Source organism: Dermacentor andersoni, chromosome 4 (assembly GCF_023375885.2).
Source record: "Dermacentor andersoni chromosome 4, qqDerAnde1_hic_scaffold, whole genome shotgun sequence".
Taxonomy (NCBI): Eukaryota; Metazoa; Arthropoda; class Arachnida; order Ixodida; family Ixodidae; genus Dermacentor; species Dermacentor andersoni.
The window spans coordinates 151,494,071-151,522,015 of NC_092817.1; the positions used below are offsets into that span (position 1 = coordinate 151,494,071).

General features: G+C 46.6%; 1 protein-coding gene across 2 annotated transcripts in view; it reads right to left on the minus strand.

Annotated features, from left to right (window-relative positions):
- The window catches only part of LOC126537799 (uncharacterized), a 213,508-nt gene extending 197,280 nt beyond the window's left edge, over nucleotides 1-16,228 (minus strand). For both annotated transcript variants that reach the window (XM_055074554.2, XM_055074553.2), the window contains exons 1-2: nucleotides 16,003-16,228; nucleotides 1,947-2,068 (exon numbers count right to left, since the gene is read on the minus strand). In XM_055074554.2, the coding sequence (XP_054930529.1) occupies nucleotides 1,947-2,068; nucleotides 16,003-16,101 (221 nt within the window). In that variant the 5' untranslated portion in view covers nucleotides 16,102-16,228. The remainder of the gene's footprint in view (nucleotides 1-1,946; nucleotides 2,069-16,002) is intronic.
- Nucleotides 16,229-27,945: the final 11,717 nt, after the last annotated feature.

Here is a 27,945-nt window from a genome sequence, read left to right on the forward strand (position 1 = left end):
TGGCGACACAGACACACTGTTGTCGCCGATCTGCTGAAGTTTCTCAATCTGCCTGCAATGCTCAGCTGTCACAGCTTCGAGCAAAAAGTCTCCAGAAGTGATTTTCTTCGATTTGGAGGTCTGACCAATACACTCGTTAGGTGCTTCGGCGATGAGGAAGGAGGATATGTCATGAATTATTCGTTCAGTTTTAGACGTGATGACAAAAAACTTTGTCAAGCTACCACTTGGTTTATTCAAGTTTATTACCTCGGTCCGGTGCCTTTTCGGCCTCCGATCAGATATTACTGAAGAGGGGGTTTTATCCATGAAAATACATATACGTACGACAGCTAAGCTGGCCCCCCACAATGGAGCCCAATGCGAGAGTGTTTTAAAAACCACTAGCGATGCATAACGGCTTTAATCATATGACCATAACGAGGCAACGCATATGGGGCATATGCTGAATCCTAGCCGCCCGGAAACATGAAAATGAAATGAAGTAAATAGGAGATAGCAAAGGTCAAATAGTGACAGATAAAGATAAATATTGAAGAGGGCTACAGGAAAAGGCGACTGCCGATGTCCCCCGGGTGAGTCAGTCCGGGGGTGCCGTCTGTGTGAAGCAGGGGCCAAAGAGGTGTGTCGCCTCCGCCGGGGGGCCTTAAAGGTCCGAAAACCCGGCATCGGATTAACCCCACACTATTCCCCTTTCCCCAGACACGGCTAAGACGCGCCCGGCTACAAATGGGAGGGTCCAGCCCTAGTGTGCTCGCGTCGTCGCAGCACACCAAACTCCTGTTGACGCAGACGCCTCTGCGGGACCGGGTTAGTTATGTACTGATCTTTACGAAAAATTACATTTGTCAATGAATTAGGTGCTGTTGCTTCATATTAATTGTGTTTCAAACTTCTAAACTCGTGTTCTGGCTTAAACATCTGCAGATCCTATTTACAAACTTCGAAGAACCTGTCCTAGAGTCTTTTACAGGCACGGTGACGATATAACAAATCGGACATGTCCGTCTCCTCGGGCAAAAGTTGGCACTTTTACTGCCGTTTTATGTAGTTACCGTGTGACAGACTTTGGTTGTGTCGTCGATGATCCATCGCATAGAGTTGTCGGACAGGCGATCGCGTACCATGACAGGACTGAGTGCTTTTTCACTGGTAGTCTTTGTCCCAAGGCACGTTGAAAACATACCATGTCCTTCCGGCGAAGACGCAGGAGTCGAAGAATTCTGACACTACCAGTCGTGTTCACATCGTGGACCTTAGGTTTACACGTGGAGATTGGCTCCACCCGATAAATATTGTTGGAAAGGGCAGTGTTTACAAAAGTGTAGCGACGTAAGTGCTCTTGCGCGGGGATCTGTGGCTTGTGGAAGCAGTGGTACGTTGAGATATAGGGCTGGATTCTCTGCTATGATGACAGCAACATTGACGCAGCATTGCTGCGTGACAAAGCGCACAAAACGACGCGAAAATGTTAAGTGCAGAGCATGTATTCACAAAAACGGTTACGCTACAATTGCTCGTAAGATCAAATTCCAGGCAATCCTGGTACTGGACATAGTATTAGTAATGAAGGCAACGAACCAATGACAATGGGCACTTACAAAAGAAAAGATTTGTGAATTAGGGCTCGGATGTCAAACAGGAGATTTCAAGGTTATGTAAATCTCATTTAGCTTAATGATAACTTGCAGTGAGTGACATTTTTCGAATTTTTTTTTTAAATGATCTTGGTTGGGTGCGCAATCTTCCTTAGATAGCTTATAGTGAACGCCGTCGTTAGGGAAATTTCCGTCGTTTCCTATTGCGCTTTGTTTAATTGAACCTCTGTGATCACCCACTGTCACTGGGACCACCAAATTACACTGATAATCCTTCGACGCAGGGACATGAGCGGGGAGCTCTCGTGCGTCGTAGTAGGAGCAGAAATTAAGGAAAGCGTCACTCACTCGGGTCCACCCTTCAGGCCGCTCGGAGCTGGATACTCGAAGAGTGTCATGACGACGCACCCGCTCCTCATGTAGCTGGGGCAGGTGAACTGGAAGAACTTCTTGCTGGCGTCGAAGCCACCCTGTGAACATTTCGAGCACTGCCTGTCATTGGTGGTGTCAGTGGGCATTCAGAAACTGGTGAACAACATCCGCGGCATGCTTCCTTTCACATGAGCTGCTACGAGTTTTGACTCATGTCTCATACGCACCCTGTCGTCGGCTCATTTAAATCTATGGTGGCAGATGACTGCTCAGATGGCAACGTTAACTGCTTAAAGCCGGCCTACACCAGTGAATGAGGAGCCTGTTAAAGATAGTTCAATGATCTACAAAGGCAGTCGAGAAGATTTATTGTAGAGAAAGTTTATGCAACCTAGTGCACTTTGTGAACACACTGTTCCGCTATAGTCTAGCTTACAACAGGTATTTGGACAAACAGAGGACCCAGAGCTAGAAGATGCCATGGGCCATTCGCACAAACAAACGCAGGAAGAGTACTAAAGAACACATGGGGAATTCGGCCTTTTGCGTACGCTGTCACTTGCGTGCGCTAGTCACTTGAGTGCGCTGGGTCATTTGAGTGCGCTATGTCGCTTGCGTACAAGGTAAATACGTTATCATTCTTGGGATACTTCATGCACTTTGCTGGGGCTTTGCTTGTAAGTATGTGTCTATGTATGTTTGTGTCTAACCGTTTTCCCGCCTGCCTCTGTCACTGGGTACTCCGGGGTCTGCGGGGTAGCGCATCAGTTTTTCGCCATAGGGACGTGGGTCACTCTATATGCGGAACTGCGTCGGCACCACTGATCGAAGAAACTCCTTGACACCGAGTTGCAGCATGGGGTATGTGCCACTCGGTATGTAATAGCCTAATAAACCTCTTTCGTGCCAAATTGTATGGCTGACTATCTGCCAGTAGGTACGTGCCGCTCTTCAGTTAACATCATTGAAGCCAACTTGAGTAACTGGGTGTGTGCCACTGAGAATGTACCGCTCTACATTGACGACAAAGATCTCTTAAACTTCTCCCACGCTGAGCGGAAGCGAGCCTACGTCACAAGGGTTCAAGGACAACAACCGGATGCTTTAGCAGGCTGCGCCCCAAATGCCCTGGACACGGGACGCTTTAATGTACGCCCTTCATGCCACCGCTTTGGCGTGCTGCGCCACGAATGGGGCAAAAGCAGCACATAATGCATAGGGTATATGCCACTCTTCAATGAAGCTTTAGCCAACTTGAGTCCCCGAGTACCTGCCACTGAGTGAGCGGTAAGCAAGGGAACAATTGTCAGCGTTCGCAAGCCGCGGCGCACCACGCTCCTCGTCTCGGAGGCAGCGCGCGCACTTCTCGGCAATGTCAATATACGGCGCCGCGAGTCCACAATGAAATGCGAAAGGGGAGCCCTGTTGCTGCATGACGGCTTTCTCAGTGCTCGCACGCACCAGCGCGCTATGCATTGGGGATGCCACCCCAGGCTTCGCGGAGGCGGCGCTAGATGACGCTGAGTGTTCTTAGAGGAGCGCGAAAGAGGAGCTCCGCTGCAGTATACGTCTTTCATTTATAATCGTTTCGACAATGGCAATACGTTGTGTCACTATATTGATTCAATACTAACACATTGCCGTCGAAAGTCATGGTGAGGTGAGTTCCGCCAATTTTTGTTAAGCTCCATTGCAAGCAGCTAGAAAACAGACGAAGTCGACAAGGAAGAAACCACAAGGCGAATTATGTCAACTGAATGTTCATTCAGAAAAATTTCCTAATAGATACAATAGGAAAGAAAACCCTCTAATGTTAAATGAGCAAGAGTCATGATGATCAATAAAAGCCCTCTTTCCTTTTTTTCTATTTTTCATTTCTAAATTTTCTTACCCCTCTTACTGCTGAATGTGCAGGTGTACTTGTGCCCTTTTCTGTGGTACTTGCCAGCCTGCATCCCGCTGTCTTCTTCTGTCTGTTAAGTGTGTATATGCTTTCAAACCAAATATTATAGCTATACGGACACTGTTATCGATTATTATGATTATCATTTAATGGCATCCCCTTTGAAATGGGGCGGTGACAAATGGTCACCTAGCCTGCTTGATTTAATCAGGTATGCTGTATATCTTTTTTATCTAGCAGTTTTGTATACATCTCCTTAATCTTATTATTTCCCTTCAAAATCTACCTTGCACTGCAAGCAATCACTCAACAGATCCGGTCGTAACAATCTGTTCTCTGCTTTTTTTTTTTTCCGCCTCACTTTTACACCTGCACAGTAGTGGCTGATGCGCACCCCCAATCGTTTTACATGTGAAAACACCCAACTACTTCACGTGTGCATTTATCGAAGTCCTCGTGGTTAGCGAAGTGATTTTTCTTGCATTACTTGCCTGATGGTGATTAATGTGGTGTTTTTTGGGCGCAAGAGCCAAGTATGATCAAAGAGCGCCAGGTCAGTGTTAATGAGGCTGCACTAGAGCGATGAATTACGAGAGTTAAATGTGACGTGGCTGCAACGGGGCCTAAAAACGGTCGCTGTAAAGTGCGTAAAACCTACATGTAATAAAATTAGGGTAATGCCTAATGATGCGTATTGTGCACACGTAATATAAATTGTAAAACAACGATGATACACTAAAAAATGTCACAGGCAAACGTTAGCAAGAAGCACTACTACCGTAACAGAGCCTTCGTGCTATACAAAACATGTGATATGCTTTTTAGCATGTGCTATACAGAACTACATTCACATCGGTATCCTCTCGAGACAGGATGCGCTATGAATTATTGGACTGATAACATGTAATAAAACATCTTTCAGTAAACCTAGGACTGCATGGGCGTTAGGAACGGTTAGTGAAATGTGGCTTAAAGCCGCAAAAGCGGCTACCGTTATGCTCAGCCAAGAACGAGGTGTTTTAAAATCCAATTTAGGAAAAAAATCCTGTGTTAATAATCTACATTTTATGTAACAATACAGTATCGTCTAGCAATTGACGCACGTCAGATAGTAGGACTGGCGGTCATCTAAAATTAAAGCAGGGTGTAAAGGTATGTGTAGTGATATAAGTCCTGCAAAAGGTTTCGTCTGTGTATTTCGTTATGTGTACGTCAGTAATATATGCATAACTGTTAGTGGTTCTTGGCATTTCTCACATGTTGGTGTGTCTTTTTCCGTAAGTAAATAATTGTTTGCGAGGTGTGTGGGCCCAATGCGTAGTCGGCATAAAACTACTTCGAAGAACCGCTCCATATGATACCATGAATTGCATTCACCAAGTATGGGTTTAATGAGATGTAGCTTGTTGTCGACACTACGGTCCTGTTCGTGTTGCCATTTTGACGTTAAAGGCTTTCCTAATCGCACGGATACTATATTGATATGCAAGTGTTGTGTTTGCTATGTCTTTGCGCGCTGCCATCGACGCACACCTATCAGCTGCTTCGTTACCTGGTATCCCAACATGGCTTGAGACCCAGCAGAAATGAATTGACCTCCCGTATTTGTTAAGCGCCACCATGTTTAAGATGTCCCCTCTATCAGGAGTTCACGCTCATATTTCAGATCTAGAGCCTTTAGTGCACTTAAAGATTCAGTGTATATGACTACATTTATGTGTTTGTCAGTGATGATCTTAACTACAACCCATATAGCGTAAACCTCAGCCGTGAAAATAGAGTCATGTTTTGGCCAATCGAACACTTGTTTTCCAATTTTCCATTACGCCCCAACGTCCACCTGTTCCCTTGTTTTAGAGCCATCAGTGGAAAATATTATGGTCTTTTGATGTTTGTCCTGAAGAGCACGAAATGCTTGCACAATGTGTTCGTGCGGGGCGTCCCTTTCTTTTAGATGTGTTGACGTCCAGTCCCCTAACTGTGAAATCGCACCATAGGGGCAACCGTTGTGGTTTTTTGGCAATCTGGAGGACTTCATGAGGAATGTCATAATCGCGCCAATATTCCTCATATCGCAGGACAAGCGGCCTAATCATGTTCGGTTTATTTGTACAGTGTAAGCGTGAGTTGCATTGTGTGAGGATGTTGTAGCATATATATTGCGATGATGACTGAATTCTTAGTACGTAGGAAAAAGTGAGTAACGCTCTGCGCTGCTGTAGCGAGGGTTCATTATACTCAACGTATAAACTTGGAATCAGTGATGTTCTGTAAGCACCACCTGCCAGTCGCAGTCCCAGGTTTTGCACTGGATCAAATCGTCGGATGTAGGACTGTCTGGCTGAGCCATAAACCACGGAGCCGTAGTCTAAAATTATAACCACTAGAGACCGGTAAATACGTAAAACACACGTTCAGTCGGAACCCCAGGGCTTATGAGATACACATATAAGAATATTTAATGCTCTATTTGGCTTAATCTTTAGTGTTTTAATGTTTAGCGTTTTAATGTGGGCTAGGAAGTTTAGTTTTTGTCAAAGATTAGTCCCAAGGGTTCATAGTCTTGTTTTACCGGCAGCGCGACATCATACAAATTTAAAACCGGGTCTAAGTACAATCCTCGTTCTTGCGAGAATAGCACTGTACCAGTTTGTTGAGTAGAGAAGCAGAAGCTATTTTTCTCAGTCCACTCTATTAGGTTGTTTATTGTTATCGGGAGCTGCCTTTCACATGTTGGTAAGTTTGAGGCGCGGCAAGCTATTTGCAGAGAGTCGACGTATATGGAGTCCATAACAGAGGGGGGAATGACTTTGTTAATAGAGTTCATTTTTGCTATAAAGAGTACTGTGCTAATTATGCAAGTTTGTCGCATGCCGTTTTTCTGGATAAATATGCGCGATAGCACAGTGCCTAGACAGGTTTGGAAAGGTCTGTTCGACATAAAATCAGCGAATCAATGTGTGATGTTTACTGGCGCAAGGGCCAGGTATGGCCAAAGAGCGCCACGCCAGTGTTAATGGGTTTGCCGTTGAGGTATGATTTCTAAGAAGTTGATGTGAAGTGGCTGTAAAGGGGCCTTTAAAATAGTCGCTCTAAAGTGCGTAAAATCTAGGTGTAATAAGATTATGGCGTTGAAAAATGGCGGGAACTATGAGCATTAAGATGCATTGCGAAATAATGATACGATGCACAAATATGTCTGATGCGAAAATTTGCTAGAGCACTACTGCGTCATTGGGGCCCTTGTATCATACGGGCCTGGAGGCATGTGCTATACAAAACATTATCACAGCAGCATCCTCTGGGAAGAGGGATGCGCTATGCATTTAATGGACTTATAACACGCAGGACGTCATTCAAGAAATCGAGGAAGGCTTTGGTATTAAAAAGCGGTTCATTACGAAGAAACATAGCCGGGTGAAGAGGGATGTAATAACGGTATGCAAGAGGAAAAATATTTCTTTCCCTCAGCTTAGGCTTCCCGACATTTCAGGAAGACGTAGATTACAGTCAGCCTCTGACCATATCTACCGCAAGTTCGAGGTGCATTTCCAGTAAGTAGAAAATTAGGGGTCCAAGATGCGTGTCCTAATCTGAGACGAAAAAATAGGGCATCTGTTCACCGTGATTTTGTTGCGGAGGGCCAGAAAGCTAACTGTGGCTTTATCACGGGCAGTTTCTTATTCATTTCTGCGTCCCACATACGTTGTCAGTGGTTCAGCAGTTTCTTTCGTAAGAAAGGCTTCAGATCTGTGGCAGGGGCCGCAGCGGCAGGATTAACAGCATGTGATGCAAGCGACGTGGCCATCTTGTCCCCCAGAACGTTGCCCTCGATTCCCCTATGGCCAGGTACCCAGCATATAATGATATGCCACTTAGATGGATACGCCTTACACAGGTAGGAATAGAGTTCAGTTAGTACTGGATTTTTGTGCTTACAGAGTGACATCAAGGAAGGAAGGAAGGAAGGAAGGAAGGAAGGAAAGGAAAAGTGGAGAAGGAAAGGCAGGGAGGTTAACCAGTTTAGCTTAACCGGTTTGCTAACCTACACATGGGAGCAGGTTGGGGGGATGAAAGATGGGGAGGAGAGAGAGAGAGAGAAAGCACATAACACAGCACACGCATCGTCAGTTACAGTCCGTCACTCTTGCGCGGTACGTGACATCACGGTCACAGCCGCTTGTCCAAGTGGCATCAAGGCCTTCACGATGCTTAGGGAGTCTGCATATATATGTGCTTTTTGGAGTTTTGATTTCCTTATATGCTTCACAGCCGACAATAGTGCGTAGGGCTTGGCCGTAAAGATACTTGTTTCCGGATGCAGTACATCGGATTCCGAGAAGAATGGACCGACGGCTGCATAGGACATTTCCGCATGTGACCTGGAAGCGTCTGTGAAGAACTCTGTGTATGAGTGTTTGTACTGATGTTCTAGGAAATGCATTCGGATTTCGACATCTGGAGCGTGCTTTGTAAGTTCTAGAAAGGATATGTCACATTCTACCACCTGCCACTCCCAAGGAGGAAACAGTTTGGTTGGACGCATTAAGCGATGCTCGAGTACTGGTACATGCATTTAATCACTAAACTACCTCACACGCAGCGAGAAAGGCTGTCTTACAGAGGGATGATTACGGAAAATTATAACACACGTATCATTGTTAACGGTACTAAAACATGTATGTTCATGATTGGAATGTATTTTCAGGAAATATGTGAGGCTGATGTAAGGTCTCTGCAGATGGAGTGACCATTCATTTGATTCCGCCTATAAGCTTTCAATAGGACTTGTCCTAAAAGCGCCAGTGGCTGCGCTGATACCTTGATTATGGATAGGATCTAGCATCTTTAGCGCGCTCGGAACGACAGAGATATGTACAATGCCACCATAGTTGCGCATTTTGTCAGACAGATACTTGTCTACGTTTATCTCTGTACTACTGGTTTTAGTGCGAAATCTGAATATCCTCGCATACTGTATTAGGGAGAACATCATCAACACTCGGAAGTTCCTATTTTCGTTGGGAACAACCAGCTTTTAATTTTTAATAACCATAGCATAACAATAACAGAGCCAAATCAAATAATCTGTAAGCGGACGTCACCCGGCAAGGCTCCATTTCAGGTGAAAGAGGAGCAAGCATTGGCTTCATCTTTCCGGGTAAGAAGCGGCGGGAGCTTCTACTCCTACAGTTTTTCTTTAACCTCCTTGGAGGCCACCAGGCCGAAGGTCTATGGACCCTTCTGCATAGATGACGGAGCAGCACTAGCTGCAGCCGTCAAGGGGGCAGGTCATCACCGCCGCTCACATTATGCAGCTCAGACAGCCGCCGGAAGCCGTGTTACACCGCCCCCTGACGCACCGCTTCGCCAAAGTTGTTCGTTGGCATGTGTGACACCCGCTATGAGCCTCACTGAACGTTATATTCTCCTTTACTTTGATTGTGACGATATCTTTTTCTTGTTTCCGGGAGGGGCAGGACCGCAAGTATGCGGCATGCTCGTCATCACAGTTGACAGTGCGGCGTGTTCAGGCCCGTTTCAGTGAAATGTTCATTGCCACTACACCTGGCTCAAGTCATGATGATAATATGTCTTTTCTGTGGCGCGAGGGCCAGGTGTGGCCAAAGAGTGCCATGACTGATAATGTTGTGTTACGCGCTGATTGGTGAGTTTCGATGATGAGATGTAACGTGGCTGTAAAGTGGCCTAAAATCAATCGCTATCGTAGAAGCGTAAAACTATATACAGTATAAAATTATGACAGTGATACCTGGAGTGGTCTATGGGTATACGCCTCGTGCACCGCCTATAGAGGCGCCACTGAAAGCCACCTAGCGGGCGCTTCCAACAGTACACGCGGGAGCAGTAGCAGATGACAACCCTTTGCAGCAAGGATGGCTGAAGTTCGCGGCTGCGATTTCTCCTTTGTTCGGGTGCCAGGCTGCTTCTTCTGCGGTGACAGCTGTAGGGAAGATGCTGACCTCTGTGCGAGCGGGTATGAACACGATGTTACCGGTGTTTGGGACAACATGGTCCACATACGTGCAAGATGCATGTGTCCCTCAGACAAACGCCATGAACCCCATGTACATGACGTGGAGCTCATGTTGACTAGCCGATAAATTTTGTTGAGTGATGCGATCTCTCGATGGTTTTTTTTTTTTATTCTACCCTTGCCGCAATGCTGCTTCAGTACCTGAATAATAAGCACTCGTCGTTAGTGCAGACTTATATAAATAAATCCGCACGGTACAATCTCTGAATATGCCGTTGTGATTTTTCTGCCGATGAATACATGTGACATCGCCGAATAACTGCAGTCGAAGTCGCCTCAAGAAGAGTAATTGCCAATTTATTGATGGAAACGCGTACACTAGCCAACGAAGTCACCAAACACACGCGTTAATAAAAGCGCGTGTTAGTGCTGTACCACCGATGCAATTCTGCTGCATACGCCGATGAACTGCCGTTCCCACTGCAGTTTGTGCAATTTTAAATTCCCCGAAGGAGCTGCTTGGAAATGTATAAAGCTAAAGACTTAATAACTCTTCAGTACTTTTTTATATTACTAGAGAGAGGTGCCACATGATGTATTTAAAGGCAGAGCAGCGCCAGTTAAAGTACCTGAGCGCTGGCGGCAAGGCCAGGTTTAGTCGTCTGCAGCGTAAGTATAAGAAAGAATTCAGTTGAGTACAAAACTCACATGCAAGAAGGGACTACGTTGTGAAACAAACAAATCACTCGGCGTGTTAAGTTTGCTCAGGCAGCATCGAGGTGTGATGACTTCCCAAACGGGACGCGAACTTTTCAACGAGAAATGGAACAAAAATACCATATGCAGCAGCTATTAGCAATTCTCGCCCAGAACTACCCATTTTCTAAACACATTTCCAAAAATGAAAACAATATCGAAGATGCCCTCGGGCGAAAAAAATAAAGCTGTTAAAGAAGCACTTCCTTGGTATCATTCTGATAAGACACAACGTGACTTATACCTTTTACAAACAAGGCCGGGTGAAAGCTTCGCAGCTCAAAAGAATCGACAAGAGTTATCCATGGAGCAACTAGCAACAGTTAAACATTTGCGAAGCCACGCATAAACTAGATGTAAAAACATGAAGTGCGCGACAGCTGGTGCGAGGATTTACCGCGCCACATGAAACCAACAATCTCAGTTCTTGGAAACTTCAGTAGCTTTAACATACAACGCAATGCGCTCGTGCAGTCGTGCTGCCTAGCTAGCGCAACGCGGTAAAGAAGCGGAAAACAATATAAGCGGCAACCAGCATTCCGAACTTTAGCAAAATGCCTTTGAACCTCATGCTGCACTGCAGACGAACTTCGTTGCTCACGTGTCTATGATCGAGTGAAAAAAAAAAAACACCGACGAGACAAAGGAAAGGATGAGAACAAGAAATTTCCCTTCGAAGCGACGATCCATTTTTGCTGCCGTTGCTTCCGCTGATGAGGCTTTTCCGGGAATGATTAGAACCGTTTCGCCGGCACGTTTTCACCGGTATTTGAGTCCCCCAACCTGCAACAATTATTTTTAGACATTCCCTGAAGCTTTGGCCACCCCACACGTGCGAATGCTGTTGCCTATCTTGCTCTGAAAACGTGAACAAGACAGAGAAGCACGATCAACGACACAACAAACCACGGCGCGCGCCAGGCTCCTCTCCCGCGTGTTCTGCGCAAGGCCGCCACCAGTGGCGCGTCCGTCGGCGTGCACGGCGCGTATAGTACGAACAAGTGATCATGGGGCTAAAATGCAAGAATATGGACATAGCACGTATGCTTCCTTAAGGCCTTTGAGCCCAATGGCTGGGAGGCAGGTGCTTTCGTTTAATGCAGCTACCATATCAGCCGTGCTACGGGTTTCCTGGGGCTATAACATTAAAAATATGTACATCTTTTAAACATTCAAACAAGGATTGATATTTAAAGGCAGGTTTTATACCTTTTATCATTAGACGATGGAATGGAATTTGCTACCGCTGTGGTAACGGAAAACGCTTTTTCTTATTAGCGTCTAATGCAGTGCATCAGGACGTAAAGCACGGTAAGTGGCTCACCAAGGAATACGCATAAGAAAAACTGTTTATGAACAAAAGCTTCACGGATACGTGCCTCGATGCGTATGAGATGGTGGTCAGTGGTGGATCGACCCTCCCGAAATCTGCACTGTTATGGGGCGAGCAATTTGATTCGAGGAAATGTAGTAAATGAAAGTTAATCATTTTTTTCGAATACGTTGCAGAGGCAACTTGTTAATGCAATAGGTCTGTACCTTGATATAGAGGAAAGATCCTTTCCATGCTTCAGAATTGGAATTAGTATAGCCTCCTTCCACACAGAGGGAATCTCGCCGTAACACGATATAACGTTGTAAATGGAAAGGAGGGTTTTTGTGTTTCGGAAGGTAGTTGTTTCAACACCTCATATATTATGCGGTCTGAACCTGGGGCGGATGTATTACAACAGTTCAGTGCTGCCTGCAGCTCTGCTATGCAGAATGGTTCGTTGTACGCCGCACTTTTAGCACATTTTCTTTCTAACGTTTGCTGTTCTATTCGCGTTTTGTACTTTCGGAAGATTTTGGAGTAGTGTGAGGAACTCGATATGTGTTCTAAATGCGCACCAAGAAAGTTTGCTTGATCTTCCAGGCTTTCTCCTTGGCTATTTACTAAAGGCAGGGAATATGTTTGTCGCCCGTTGAGTTTCTTCACTCTATTCCAGACTTTTCTCTCATCTGTGTACGAGTTGATGCTTGATATAAACTTTGCCCAATTTTCTCGTCTTGCTTGTCGGCGCGTTCTCCTTCCCTGGAATTTTACATGCTTAAGGTTTTCCAGGTTTTCTGCTGTTGGAGAATCGCGAAGCAGTGCCCACGCTTTGTTCTGGTTCCTCCGTGCTTGCCTACATGCATCGTTCCACCAGGGAACACGCCGCTTGGAATCCATGCCGCTCGCTTGAGTAATACATTTACAGGCGGTATCAAGTATAAAAGCTGTAAAATATGTAACAGCATCATCTATGGTTATACCGGACATCTCAGGCCACGTCATGTGAGTAAGAGTTCGGTACCGTTCCCAATCGGCTTAGTCAACCTTCCACCGAGGGACCTGCGGGGGAAGTTGACCTTGTTTCAGAATACTTAGGATTATTCCGAAGTGCTCACTCCCATACGGTTTAATAAGCACATTCCATTTAAAATAGGGTAAAAGCGTCAGCGATAAAATACTAAGATCTGTGGCAGAGTATGACTTAATTGTTAGCCAGGTTAAAATACGTGGGCTCCTTCGTATTCAAGCAGCTGTTCAATAATGAGACCTCGCGCATCACAGCGTGAATCGCCCCGCAAACTACTGTGGGCATTAAAATCACCAAGAATCAGATAGGGCTATGGGAGCTCATCTATTAATGATTCTAAGTCCCGTCTGTGAAGCTGATAATTTGGTGGTATATACAAAGAGCAGATGGTAATGAGTTTATTTAAAAGTATGGCTCGAACGGCCATGGCCTAAGATGCTACACTACTATCAGCAATGATGGCTACACCACCAGATCACGCGACAACATCCTCGCGGTCTTTCCGGAAAGTCATGAGTTGTCGGAGGAAGTTGGTGTGCTTGGTAGTTAGATGTGTTTCTTGCACACACAGCACTTTAGGATTAAACTTAGAGAATATCTTGGATGTCATCTAGGTTTCTTAATAGTCCTCTAACATTCCACTGCATGATGTCGTCCATGTTGAAAAGAAAAAGATTGTGGTGTGTGTCTGAAAAGAGAGGAGAGTGACCTATTTTACATAGCCATGTTAGGTTCTCATAATTGGTGTTTTGTCTTTTTTGGAGCGGTCAAGAGAACCTCCTCGCCGTTCCTTCTACGCTACCTGCACCGTTTGGCTTGGACTGGTGTTCATAGCCTCTTGCGAGGCACTGGACACCCGCTCCATACAGCGATGTGTGCGTCGCGCACATCGACGAGGCCAAGCGACGAAGCCTTCGCTCCCCCCCCCCCCCCCCGGGCCGGAAGTTGACAGGATCCGTATGGCCTCTGCGGTGCCCTGGCTGCTGCAGCTTGAAGAGGCCACTGGTGTGGACACTCTGAGAGATGGCAGGGTAGCGTTGGCTGCTCCCACCGTAGGGGCGGGTGACGTTAGCCTCGGCACGCTAGGCGTGGCCCGGGCTGCCGCCAGAGGTCGTTGTGGTGCCGCTCCCCGTTCTTTTACTTCAAAGATGTTTTCAGTAATAATAACGACGAGATCCGTTGTCGTGTTTCACGGAATGTTATATTCTCCTTAACTTTTACGGTAACTATTTCCTTTTCTTTCTTCCAGGCTGGACAACCTCTGGAGCAAGCTGTGTGACTGTCATCGCACTTCGCAAAATGTACCTCATCATTACTGCAGTCGTCAGCAGGGTGACGGGTTGTGCCGCACGTTGCGCACATAAGCTGCCCTCGGCACCTCTGGCATGCGTGACCAAATCTCCGACATTTGAAGCAACGTCGCGGATTCGGAATGTAAGGTCGAACATGAAGTTTTACATAACCGATTTTAAGTCTCGGGTAAGGTAGTTGAGCTGAAAGTGAGTATTAAATGCTTTGTATGGATTTCGTTGTCATTCCGTCTGATTTTGATGCGCTGCACATGGATTACACCTTGGTCCTTCCATCCATCCAGAAGTTCTTGTTCATTCAATGTCATCAAGTCTTCATCTCATACTACGCTTTTCACTCTGCTCATAGTTCGATGTGCGCTCACAGAAACAGGGATGTTACCAAAGGTTACGAGGTGTGCGAGTCTGTTGTATTGGTCCTTGTCTTTTAGTTCGAGGAGCAAATCCCTACTTACCATCTCTGTTACCTCATAACAAGTTCCAATGATCTCCTTTAGCCACTTGGCCACAAGAAATGGTGAAATTGCTCTAGTTTTTGTAGATGATGGCTCACAGTGAGGGACGTGGAATTTCGGGAAAGTTTCTTTGTTCTTGGGCCAGAATAGCGAGGTTGCGTCGGTGCGTGCGCTTTTCGAGGCACGATCGGTTGAAAAAGGGTTCGAGGATACCATGTAAAACAGTTATTTGTTCGGCAACGGCGTCTGCCACCCACCACGGACCGCAACAAGGGGGCGTGGCAGAACATATAAACAAGTCTGCACAGCGCCAACAGTATGCTGTTACTATAACCCAATATGGTATACCTAAGGTAGGACAGCCACACCAGGTTAACCCTTGCCGCCAGGAAAAGTCGGAGCGAATTGAAAAGATGAAAGGAGAGGAAAGGGTAAAAGTGGAAGAGTAAGACGAAGATGAGGGTAGAGAGAGACAGGAAAAAGGTGACTGCCGATTTCCCCCGGGTGGGCCAGTCCGGGGGTGCCGTCTATGTGAAGCAGAGGCCAAAGAGGTGCGTTGCCTCCGCTAGGGGGCCTTAAAGGTCCGAACACCCGGCATCGGCTCAACCCCCAGGAACCCCCTTTGCCCGGACACGGCTAAGCCGCGCACGGCTACCCACGGCAGGCTCCAACCCTCGTGTGCTCGAGTAGTCGGTAAAGGGTCATATCACACAATCAGGCAGTAAACGAGGGCAAAATGACGAGAAGCATGTACAAAAAAAAACAGGGCTTAACCGATGTTTCGATCGTGGGAACGGCCTTCTGAAGGGCAGTACTGCGACAAAAGCCGCACCGGCGGCTGACGAAATATTAGGAACGTTCCGTTCTTTCTACACGCTTCGTGTGTTATTTGTCGCGTTCTCTCTCTTTTGCCAATATATATACATATATATATATATCATGCGTATGGTGTGAATGTGTTGGTGTTCGTGCCTGTACAAGAACCCACAACCATATTCGGTTCGTAACTACGACCAGGCATAACTATGGAAACATAGAAAGGATCGGGCGAGTGTAACAGACTTAGCAGATTGACTTCATTGAAGCATTCTGGAGGCACTTGAAGTTAATGTGTTCTGTTCACTGTTACAGCAATAATAATTTAGCATTAAAAATTCAATAAGGATGATTTTTGTAGATATATATATGAAAAACAAGTACAAAATGAACGGAATCATTTAACGAATACTAAAAGTTTTTTTCGAGGCACTAGGACTGTCCATACGTACAGTGTAGTGAGCGTGAAAACCGTTCCTGTTCCTGTGTTCAGCGATAAGTACAAGTTGCTCGGTCGTGAGATTTTCAAGCGGTGTCAGGTGAAACGCCATCGTGAGAACCGTTACAAATGTGACTTTGCGAGTTCACTATCTGTCGTACTGGCCAGGGCCTGGTTGGCTCATAAGTGCTTCAGGTGAAATCCGTGCACAGAATCGGGGTTTTCTATTGCGAAGAGCACCTGAGATGCACCTGCGACGGTACGTACAGAACAATCGCGACCCGGTTTGATGTATGTAGGCGCCGCAGCGTTCTCCGAGGAGCATCCATTTATCTTCACCCAGGGCAACGGGTTTAGCCATTAGCTTATAGCTGTGAAAGAATGGCTGACGCGTACCTCTTCGCCGATGGTGTGAATGAAACACAAACGCACCTGAAGACAATGAGGTACTTCAATGCACGTTATTTATTTCATTCTACAGCAAAATTTAAATTATAGAACAAAATAAACTTGCGAATGGTGCCCGCAGACGGCAATATTTCAGGAAGAAGGGTGCTTTATTTTGCCTTATTTTTCGCTCATTATAATCGTTTTCCACTCTTGAGTTACGCGCCGTGTCAACATGGCGTACCCATCGATATCGAACGCAACAGTCGGTGCGTGCACGACAGCTAGGCGCATAGTTTGTGAAGGCCGTGGGCGCATGGTGTCCGAGGTCTGGAAGCGCGCAGTATACCGCAAACCAGCATAAATCGTTGGTGTCGATGACACTGCGCCGCCACACCCACTGTAGGTGTTGCATGGTCTCGATACTGTAGAGGCAGTCGCACATGCTTCGTTCGAAAGTCGCATTATATATCCGAAAGTAGACAAATAGGGAGTCAGTCTCCTTATGGCCTTAGAGATTAAAATACAGTACCCTCCGCTGTAGGCCAGATGCTATGGCAATGCGCTACCAAGCTTCATGTCGCGGGTTCAATACAGGCCGCGGCGGCCGCATTTCGATGCACACTCTAAAATCAGTTGCAACCTTTGGGGTGTATATTTGCCGCACAAAAATGATCGTCATCTCTCTTGCCCGCATTTCCTTTCTTTAACGCTGCGAGCCCGGTACTCCGAAGTTACGAACGGCATGCGCGTTAACAGCGTGACAGAGAATTCTCGACAGGAAAGTAATGAGCGCAGCGTTTCCACGACATCACGATAGCACGACACCGCTCTGGCTATGTTCTCACACCCGTTCTACGCACAGGTCTTGGCGCTGTCCCTCCTGAAAGCTTCCTTCGGGGGCTTCGCTACGCCGGGCCTTCCCTTGCCACTGGTGCGGCCTTCGACGAGCTTCATCGATGACGATCTGCTGGCTGAGTTTCACCGCTCCCAGCACATTCCGTGCCAACATCCAAGACTGACTGCGACATCTGATCTCACCTGGCAACCAAAGCCTTGCAGCGTCACGCAATCCGAGGGGCGGATATATAAGCAGCACTTGTCAGCTGAGCGTCCGGGGCACGACGTCGCTCTTGCTATGTTGTCACACCCATTCTACGCACAGGTCAGTTACTTACAACCTGCCAAGTGTTATCGTAGCTCTAATCGTTGTACAGTAGCGGTGTCGTGCCCTGCCAACTTGCTATATGTTTCGCGAAACTGCCTTGTAGGGTTGGTTTCTGTTGTTGCTGTATCGAGTGTCCTGTTAATGCTCTCGGGAGATATCGAGAGTAACCCTGGCCCCAGAACCAATGTTGCACCTACAGGTTCTGACAGTGCCAAAATCACTGGAATATTTGAAGTTGTTAAAGGCTTGGAAATGAATCGGGCGAGGTTTCATCAGGAAATACAAGTTGCTAAAGAACAGCAAAATGTACTGAACACGTCACTACAAGCCCTTGTTAGCAGGGTGAATCTTCTGGAAACTGATAGGCGTTCTCTCAAACAGATTGATACGCTCAATGCAGCCCCAGCTCCGTGCGGTCTTGACGCCCTTCATCATGATATGATGAAGCTTAGGGCGTCACTTGATAACGGGAGCAACAGATCCAGAAGAAACAACCTCATTAGTTTTGGCCTGGATGATTCAGCCGATGAGACATGGTGTGCATCGGAGGAAAAAGTAGTCTTTCTTCGAAACGCAACTGGATGAACAGAGAACTCCAGAAAGTATAGAGCGTGCTCACAGTCTTGGTAAATCTCAGGGAAGCAAAAACAGGCCTATCATTATTAGGTTTGTTAACTTCAAGGATAAGAAACATATCCTATCTCGTGGTATCAGGCTTAAGGGCACTAACTTTGCGATCCGTGAGGATCTCAGCCCTGACGTCAGGCTTGCGGGATCTAAACTTGCAAGTTATGCAAAAACATTGAATTGCTCTTTCAAACTTCGATACGATAAACTACTCATTGATAAGAAGTGCTACGTTTATGATGGTACTCAGGATATTGCTGTTGAATTGAAAAACGTAGCGGAAGGGGTGGTGCCCGAACAATCAGTCCTCAAAGCAATGTGTGCGCACGGGACGTTGCGGTCATCCAATTTCAGCGCTTACCATTTTAATCGTGAACTGCGGAAGTGTAAAAAACAAAACTGATGAATTTGCTACTCTGACCTCTTCAGTAAAACCCCACGTGCTTATAGGTACGGAGTCTTCGCTCGAAGAATCTGCTGGTAGTTCCGAAGTTGTTCCGACTGGTTTTCACGTCTACCGTTCCGATCGCAATGTGCATGGCGGTGGTGTCTTTCTACTTGTTGATTCGTGCTTGCAATCATCTCCCGTGTTAATCCCAACTGATTGTCCCGAGTCAGTTTGGCGCAATATCCGATTTAAAAACTCGACAGTTGCTGACAGTTGGCTCCTTTCACCGTTCCCCCGCTTCCACATCGCCTCAGACCTTGACAACCGTATCCGAGTTTCTTTCTACAGTAAATAATGACTATATTATTGGCGGTGATTTCAATATGCCTGACGTGAGGTGGGTTCACTATAAGCCTGTCCTTGCTATTTCGCTCTGTCTATAGCATTCCGTGAGGCAATAGTTACCAATGATATTTATCAGTTTGTTACTGAACCTACTAGGTGTGGTCCGAATAGCTCATCTGTCTAAGATCTGCTTTTTTCAAACCAGCCATTGCTTGTGTCTGATAACGCCGTAATTCCCGGTATTAGTGACCATCACTGCATTGTGGCGCATGTGCAGATTGTCCCCTTCTCATGTGCACATGATCACCCAAGGAAGGTATACTTTTTTGAGAAAGGCAGTTATGTTTCATTATCTAATGATGTTACCATACTCCTGCAGGAATTCAGTCATTTAGCTCAGTCCGCAGATTGCAATACCCTATGGGATACATTTTCCTCCACACTAAAGCACCTGGTTGACACACATGTTCCATGGAAGCATTTGTCTGCAAAAAAACATAGTGATAAGCCTTGGGTGACTCGGGAAGTCAAGCAATTGAATAATAAGAGACATCGTCTTCTGAATGCTTATAGAAAGCAGCGTAACCCTTCTGTATTTGTAATGCTAAAAACCCTTGGAAAAGATATTACAAGGTTGGAAAAGTAAAAAACAAGATTGCTAAGGAAAAATACTTCTTAGCATTGGGCCTGAAGTTACAAAATAACCCGAAATAAATGTCAAAGTGTTTAAAAACAATTAGCAAAGAATCAGTTGGCATCCCGAGCATAAAAAAACGGTAGTGTACTTCTTACTGATGATTTGGATAAAGCTTCTTGCTTCAACTTTATTTCCAATCTTCTTTCACAACTCCCTGTCATAATGAATTACGCGTATTCCCGACAATGTGTTCGAACCTATGCCTAACTGGTGATGATGATGATGATGTGTGGTGTTTTATGGCGCAAGGGTCAGGTTTGGCCAAAGAGCGCCATGACAGGTGGTAATGTTGACGATGTATTGTAGATGACGTGCACAATGAACTCATCGTCGTAGATGTGATATGGCTGTAAAAGGGCCTAAAGCTTTCGCTGCAAGTGGAGTAGAATATATAGGTGCTAAAATAATGACGGTAACTAGGATTTGATGTGGGCTATGGCAATGGGCTTTCGTTAAAACATGATGCAATAAAACTTAACACTGACACCAGAGTTTCAAGAGGGCCCTTCAATGCAGGGCTGTTAGTCGTGTGCTAAAAGTTGCCTGGCCAGATTATTTTCAGGGTGGCCGTTTCGGCTGAAAACTTTAAGACTGTTTACAGATTAAAAAGCGGTTCATCGCTAAGAAAAAATGCAGGATGAAGGGGTAAATTCTCGCGATATGCAGCAGGGAAATACTTTTTCCTCTCTGTTTCTATTGCAGGGCACTGAATAAGAACATGGAGGACTGTGAGACTATTGCCGCACTTAACACAAGTTGGAGGATCGCCCCCAGTCAAGAGATGAGAGTGGGTACCGTATGTGTGGCCTATCCTTAATCGGCAAAGAAGTACTTCCTTGTACCTTGCTATTTTCCCATTTATCCAGTTCCCCAGTTTTGGTTTTATTATGTGAAGCTTATTCATTGCTTGTGTATCCCAGTCGCCTTGCCAATTATTCCTCAATTTACTGCGTATAAAAGGCTTTAGGTCTGTGGCAGGGATGGGGATATTTGAATCTGCGTCGCTAAAAGTTACTGACCTAGCGCTTTGGTTAGCAGCTTCGTTGCCTTTTATACCTTTGTGACCAGGTACCCAGCATATGACAATCACTTGATTGCACATACATAGGGAGCACAACAGACTGTAGAGCTCACTACTGAGTTTTTATATTTTCTTGGGCGAAGTAGGGCTCTGACTACACTTAATGAATCTGTAAACACAATAGCCCTAGCAAGTTTTGTGAGCCTTATGTTTTGAACAACCAATAGTATAGCCTAGGCTTCAGCTGTAACTATACTTGTGTGTGGATTTAATGCTCCGGATACTGAAAATGAAGGCCCCAGAGCTGCGTAAGAAACTCCTTTAGAGGACTTGGAAGCGTGTGTATAGTATTCTGTACAGGAGTGCTTCACCTGAAGTTCACGAAAATGGAATTGTATATGTGCTTCTGGCGCCCTCTTAAGATATTTCTACGGAAGAGACGTCGCATTCAATGGTCTGCCATTTCCATGGTGGGAGCTGGCCAGTGGGTGCCATTAGTACATTCTCTGGGACTAAGACACCTGTTTCTTCTGCCAGTGTTGTCAAACGAAGGCTCAACGGAGCTCTAATAGCTGGGCGGTTACGAAATAACCTGGCTGTAGACACTTCATGAATAGATGAGTGACATGGATGATTCACGTCTGATTTGACCTTGAGAGTATAGGAAAAAATGAAATATGTCCTTTGGAGATGTAATGGCCATTCATTACACTCCACACACAGGCTTTCTACGGGACTTGTCCTAAAAGCGCCTGTAGCCAGGCGCATACCCAAGTGGTGAATGGGATCTAGAATCTATAAAGCACTAGGCGCACCAGAGTTATATACTATTGCTCCATAGTCGAGGCGGGAGCGTATAAGGCTTTTGTAGAGGCTCAAAAGGCATCTCCTGTCACTTCCCCAAGATGTGCGGGACAAGAGCTTTAGTAAATTCATTGTCTTCAGACATCTCAGTCTCAGATACCTAAGGTGAGGGACAAATGTTAGTTTAGAGTCTAAGATGATTCCTAAAAATTTATGTTTGTGGCTGACAGATAGCGGCTGACCATTAAGATGGACAATAGGGTCAGGTAATATACCTCTTCTTGGAGAATAGAATGCATGTGCTTTTTTCTCGTCAGCCCAATTAGATATTTTCTTAAGGCCAAGCTGTATATGTCGCTCACAGATAGAAATATTGCATGATTTACATCCTGTCTGTACGTCATCCACATACACTGAATGAAACATTCTTCGTGGTATGACGCTATAGAGGGAATTCATTTTTACGATGAAGAGCGTGCAACTCAGTACACCACCTTGTGGCACACCTGTTTCCGGCGTAAATTGACGAGATAGCACTTTATCAACCCTCACATGGAACGTACAATTAGCGAGGTAGCTTTGAATCAGGTTCAAAAGATTGCCTCTGACACCCATACAAGCCAGATCACGAATTCCAAAACGCCAGGTTGTGTCGTATGTCTTTTCCATATCCAATGGAATGGAATGGAAAAACTTTATTTCTCTATATCTCAGAGAGATTAGCGGTGGGCCGGTGTCTTCATGTTTTGAGTCCTGGCCGCTTCACAAGGTCGGCGCCCCTATTCCAGGGCACCGCTGAGTCTTGCTGCCTCGCAGGCGTGCTGCACAATTGCCCGTTGGGCTGCGAGCTCGCTGCTGGTGAGCAGACCCTCCCATTGTTCCGCACTTGGGTTATTTACTTTATGTAATGCGAAATTACGCTTGCATTCCCACGTGATGTGGTATAACGTGGGGGTTGTTCCGCACCACGGACATGTATCCCTGTACTGGGTAGGGAACATTTTGTGTAATGTGTGCAGGTTGAAGAACGTACCTGCTTGCAGTCTTCGCCAGCTTACTGCCTCATGTTGTGTGAGGGATGTGTGGGGTGGGGGGTATTTAAGTCTCCTTCCTCTGTAGTAGTTAAGTATTTCTGCATACGTCGGCTCCACCGTTAAGGGGGCCTCTAGGGTTTCCGACTGCCCTGCTCGGTGCGTGAGTTCGCGAACTAGGCGGTCCACCCTTGAGTTGCCCTCTATCCCGGTGTGTGCCGGTATCCAGAAGATCCTATGTTTTATCTTTTTGTTAGGAGGCTCTGTTTTGAGGAGGATTCTCAGTGCTTCCTTACTAACTCTGCCTTGTGTGTAGTTCCTGCATGTTGCTTTGGAGTCAGTTAGAATTATCAGAGATTTGTTCCTGCGGTAACCATCAACCGCCGCTAGAGCTACGGCGACTTCCTCCCCCTCCGTTACCGTGCAGTTTCTCAGGGTCGCGCAGCTAATTGGTTCTCCCGTGTGGTTTACCACTGCTGCCGCGACTCTAAACATTCTAGTGTTGCGGTCCCATGGGTATACGGCCGCGTCTGTGTATACTGTGTTTTCTAGTGCGGCTAGGTTTCGTTCCACGAAATCTGCTCGTGCCTGCCTTCTGGCGGCGTGAAGATTCGGGTCCATGTTTCTCGGTAGGGGGCTAACCTCCAGTGTCTGGCGAACGCTGTCTGGGATGCTAGCGGCCCGATCCTCTATTCCGTCTGTGTTATGCCCCATTCTTTTTAGGAGCTTGCGGCCGGTGGCAGTCTGCTGGAGCCTGGCGATCTGTGCAATGAGCTGCGCTTCCGCGAGTTCTTCGAAAGTGTTGCTTAGGCCCATCTGTAACAGTTTATCGTTGGGCATGTTTCTAGGCAGATGTAGCGCCGTCTTATACGCTTTCCTTAGTAGCGTTTCCGTCTGTTCTTTTTCGTGCTTGGTCATGTTCTGGTACGGGAGCGAGTACGTGACTCTGCTGACCACTAGGCTTCTGACCAGCTTGATTGTGTCTTCTTCTCTCATTCCGCTTCTTCTTTGAGATACCCTCGTTATCATTCGGCTTACTTGTTCTGTCGATTTTTTTAGTAAGCTGATTGTGTGGCTGCATTTCTTGCTTCCTTGAATCCACATGCCTAGGACGCGTATCATGCTCCTTTCAGGTATGTTTTGTCCGTCTAGTTTTACTATTAGTTCTTCCTTGGTGGGGTTTCTTCCCACTCTCAGGATTTCTTATTTTTCGGTGGAGCACGCCAGGCCCCTTGCTCTGACGTATTCTTCCACGCACTCGGCCGCTTCCTGCAATTTTTCTTGCTTATGCCCCAGGGAGCCTCGATTGACCCAGACCGTGATGTCGTCAGCATATATTACATGCTGGATGCCATCAATCTTGCTGAGTCGTCGAGCCAGTCCGATCATTGCGATGTTGAAGAGTATTGGTGAGATCACGGAGCCCTGCGGCGTGCCTTTGCGTGCGGTGGTAAAGATGTCACTTCGCAGATCCCCCAATCCCACCGTTGCCGTGCGTTTGGTCAGAAAGGCCCTCACGTAGTCGTGGATTCTCTTGCCGCAGTTGGCGTTGTTCAGTCCTTCCATGATGGCTTCGTGGCTAACGTTGTCGAAGGCCCCTTTGATATCTAGGGCCATGATAACGTTTTCGCCTGCTCTGGGTGACGTGTTTATGACTTCTTCTTTTATCTGTAGCAGGACGTCCTGTGTTGACAGGTTCGCCCGGAAGCCAAACATGCTGTGCGGGTATAGCTCCTTGTCCTCCAGGTGGTGTTGGATTCTTCTGGTGACTATCCTTTCGTAGAGTTTACCGAGGCACGAGGTGAGGGAGATGGGCCTCAGGTTTTCAATCTGAAGCTTTTTGCCGGGTTTAGGTATCATCACCACGACAGCGTGCTTCCATTCCTTCGGTATCGTGCCCTCTGCCCACAGTGTGTTGAGGTATGCTGTGCGCTGATCTATCGCCTCGTCGCTGAGGTTGCGTATTAGGGAGTTTCTGATCTTGTCGGCGCCCGCGGCTGTGTTTTTGGTTGTCGCTCTAATTGCCGCGTAAACTTCCTCTCTTGTAATCGGTCTGTCCATGTGGGGGTTCTCTGTCCCCAGATACTCCCCGTCGTAGCCTTTGGGATTGTCTTTGCCGTAACATTTTACACGCACTGCCTCCAATAGTTCCTCGTCGGAGCCTTCGTGCTGGTGGACCAGTTTCTGGATTGCTTTGCCGCTTTCTGTTTTCGTTTTGGTTGGGTTCATGAGGGCTTTTAGTATGCGCCACGTTTTGGCTGTGCTAAGCGTGCCGTTCAGTGAGCTGCAGAACTGCTGCCACTCTTGCCTGGCTAGCTGTGTTGCATACTCTTCTGCCTTCTTAGTGATCTCTGCTATCTTCTTCTTGAGTTTCCTGCTTAGCTTTTGTCTTTTCCAGCGTTTTGTGAGCCCGCGTCTCGCCTCCCATAGCCCGAGTAGCCGCCGGTCCACCTCCGGTGTTTGTTCTGTTCTATCTATTTCCCGTGTGTAGAGTTCTTGTATCTGTTTTAGTTGTTGGCTCCATTCCTCTATCGAGGTGATTTCCCTTTTTAGTTGGTCGCTGTGCTTACGGAAGGCGTGCCAATCTGTGATATGGGCTGTGCCGATTTTTCTTTTTACGTTCTTCGCTTCGATTGTAGTTTTCAGTACATAATGATCGCTGCCTAGGTTCTCCAGCAGGTTCTCCCACTCGGCCTGCTTTGCTCCTTTAACAAATGTTAGATATGGGCAGGTGTCTGGGCTAACGCTATTACCCTGGCGCGTTGGCTGATTTTCGTCTGTTAAGAGGTCGCAGCCTGTGTTTTCTGCCGCAATGCATATTTGCTGCCCCTTCTTTTCGGTTTTCTGGTATCCCCAGCTCGGGCTTTTAGCATTGAAATCCCCCGCAATTATTAGGGTGTTTGACTTGGCTAGCATGTTTGCTTCTGCAAAGAGTTTGCCGAAGTCGCCGTCTTTCTGCCTGGGGGGACTGTATAGATTGACTATAAATGTGCTTTTAGCTTTGTGCTTCTTTTTGGGTATTATCTCAGTTATTATGTGTTCGATTTTCGTGTTCTCAATTCCTTTGTGTGCTATGGTGACTATCTTGTTGCTAATGAGGGTTGCGGTGCGTCCGCTCTCCTGGCACGTGTATCCTTTTAGGGTGGGTGTTGTATTAGTTTCCTGTAACATAATAATGTCTGGTGGTTTGTCTCTAGTGTTTATGTACTGCTGTAGGAGTCCCTGCTTTCGCCGGTATCCCCTACAGTTCCATTGCCATATTTCTAGTTTGTTTTGTCCTGCCATGATGTATTGTTGTTGTTGTTACTTTGGCTTTCTGGTCCGAATCTTCTCTCGTTAAAGAGCCTGTCTCTGGCGTCATTAGTGGTTCTCTGTGTGTTTTGGTTTTTTACGTAACTGCGGAAGTTTTGCTCTTGCAAGGCTATTTTCTGTTGCATTTGTGACATTTGATTCTGCATTGTATGCATGAAGCTTTTTAGTTCGTTTCTAAGACTCTGTTCTTCTGATTGTTGTGTGGTCTGCTCTACTGGTGGGCTCGGCGTTCGCCTCGGTGAGTTCCCGCCTTGCCTCTGTAACTGCATTTCCCTTATTAGGTCGTCTATTCTCTTTTTTAGCTGCCGCGTTTCTTCTCGGCAGAGCTCAAGTTCTTTTTTGAGTGCTCTATTTTCCTCAGCTAGTTTCTTTTCGTTGTTTGTTTGGTTGTTTTGATCCGAGTGCGGAAACAATGATTTGGGAGGGCCTGCTCCCCAGCTCACCTGGACTCCGCCTTTCTTCTGTTGTTGTTGCTTCTGCTGCCCCGGGCTGCCGTTCTGCTTCCCCAGGGGTGGGAAGGACTCGTCCCTGGGTCCGCTACGGCTTCGACTCCGTCCTCGGCTCCGGCCCCTGCTTCGGCTCCGCGACTGGTCCTCGTACCCGGCCCCGTTGTGGCTCTGGGATCGGCCCCTGTCGCCCTCCGAGCTGAACCATCTCGGGCGTCGCCATCGGCTCCGGCTCCGGCGCTGCCGCTGGCCTTTCTGAGGGGGTCGCCCTCGCAGCTCTCCGGCCGTCTTGAGTCGCAGCTTGCAATCTTTCGTGCCGGTTGCGTGGTCGCCGTCGCAAACCAGGCACCTGAGTGTGCATTGGCTAATAAAAACTGCTTGTGCGCGAAGGCATCTCGGATATTCGCCTCCATGCGGACAAGGTGATCTGTCGTACATCAACCCTGCCTAAAACCACACTGCAAGGGGTCTATTATTTTGTTGCTTTCAAGATAATGAATTAGGCGTCTGTTTACCATTTTCTCAAAGAGCTTGCATAGGCAGCTTGTCAGGGCTATAGGCCTGTAGCTGCAGACCGAAGCTGGATCCTTGCCCTCTTTAAGAATAGGAATTACAACTGATTGCTTCCAGGTACATGGACTGTAACTGGCAGAGAATATGGAATTAAAGAGTGATAGTAGTGTTTTGTGTGTTTTGGGCGTGTAGGTGTTCAATCATCTCATAAACTAATCGATCGCCTCCAGGAGCTGATTTATTGCAACAGTTCAGTGCAGCCTGAAATTCCACCGTGTTAAATGGCCGGTTGTATGGTTCATTTTTATTCCATTTCTGGTTCAGAGGCTGTCGTTCCGCTTGTCGCTGATATCTGAGAAATGTATCTGAGTAATGGGATGAACTCGAGATGTACTAGAAATGTACCCCTAGCGAATCAGCTTGGTCCTCAATAGTGTCTCCTTGTGTGTTTACTAAAGGTAGAGGATGAGTTTCGCGGCCTTTTATTTTGTTGACCCTATTCCAGGCTTTCCGTTCGTCTGTATATGAATTGATGCTACTGATGTATTTTTCCCAACTTTCCCGTTTGGCCCGGCGGCGTGTTCTTGTACCTAGTGACTTTATTTTCTTTAAATTAATAAGATTCTTGGCAGTTGGAGATTCTCGAAGGTGACTCCAAGCCTTATTTTGATTTTTACGAGCTTCTTTGCACTCCGCATTCCACCAGGGAACACGTCGCCTAGTGGGCGATCCATTTGATTCAGGGATACACAGTGACGCCGCCTCAGCAATAAATGCTGTCAGATATGCCACGGCACCATCAATAGGAAGAGCAGAGATGTCTTCCCAGGTCATGCGGGTGAGTTCTTTATAACGTTTCCAGTCGGCTGACTCGACTATCCAGTGAGGGACGCATGGGAAGCATTGATCATGTTTTGTTGATTTTATGATAATTGGAAAATGGTCGCTCCCATATGGGTTAAGCACGTTCCACTCTAGATACAGTACGAGTGTACCAGATGCAATGCTCAAATCGATCGATGAAAATGTTTTGTTCGCCACGCTGTAGAATGTAGGCCCTTTATTATTTAGTAAGCATGCAGCTGTAGCGAAGAGGAGGCTTTCTACTAAGCGTCCCCTGGCATCACAACGACGGCTTCCCCAAAGGGTGTTATGTGCATTAAAATCTCCAACGAAAATGTAGGGTTCGGGCAGTTCATAGATAAAGGTGTGAAATT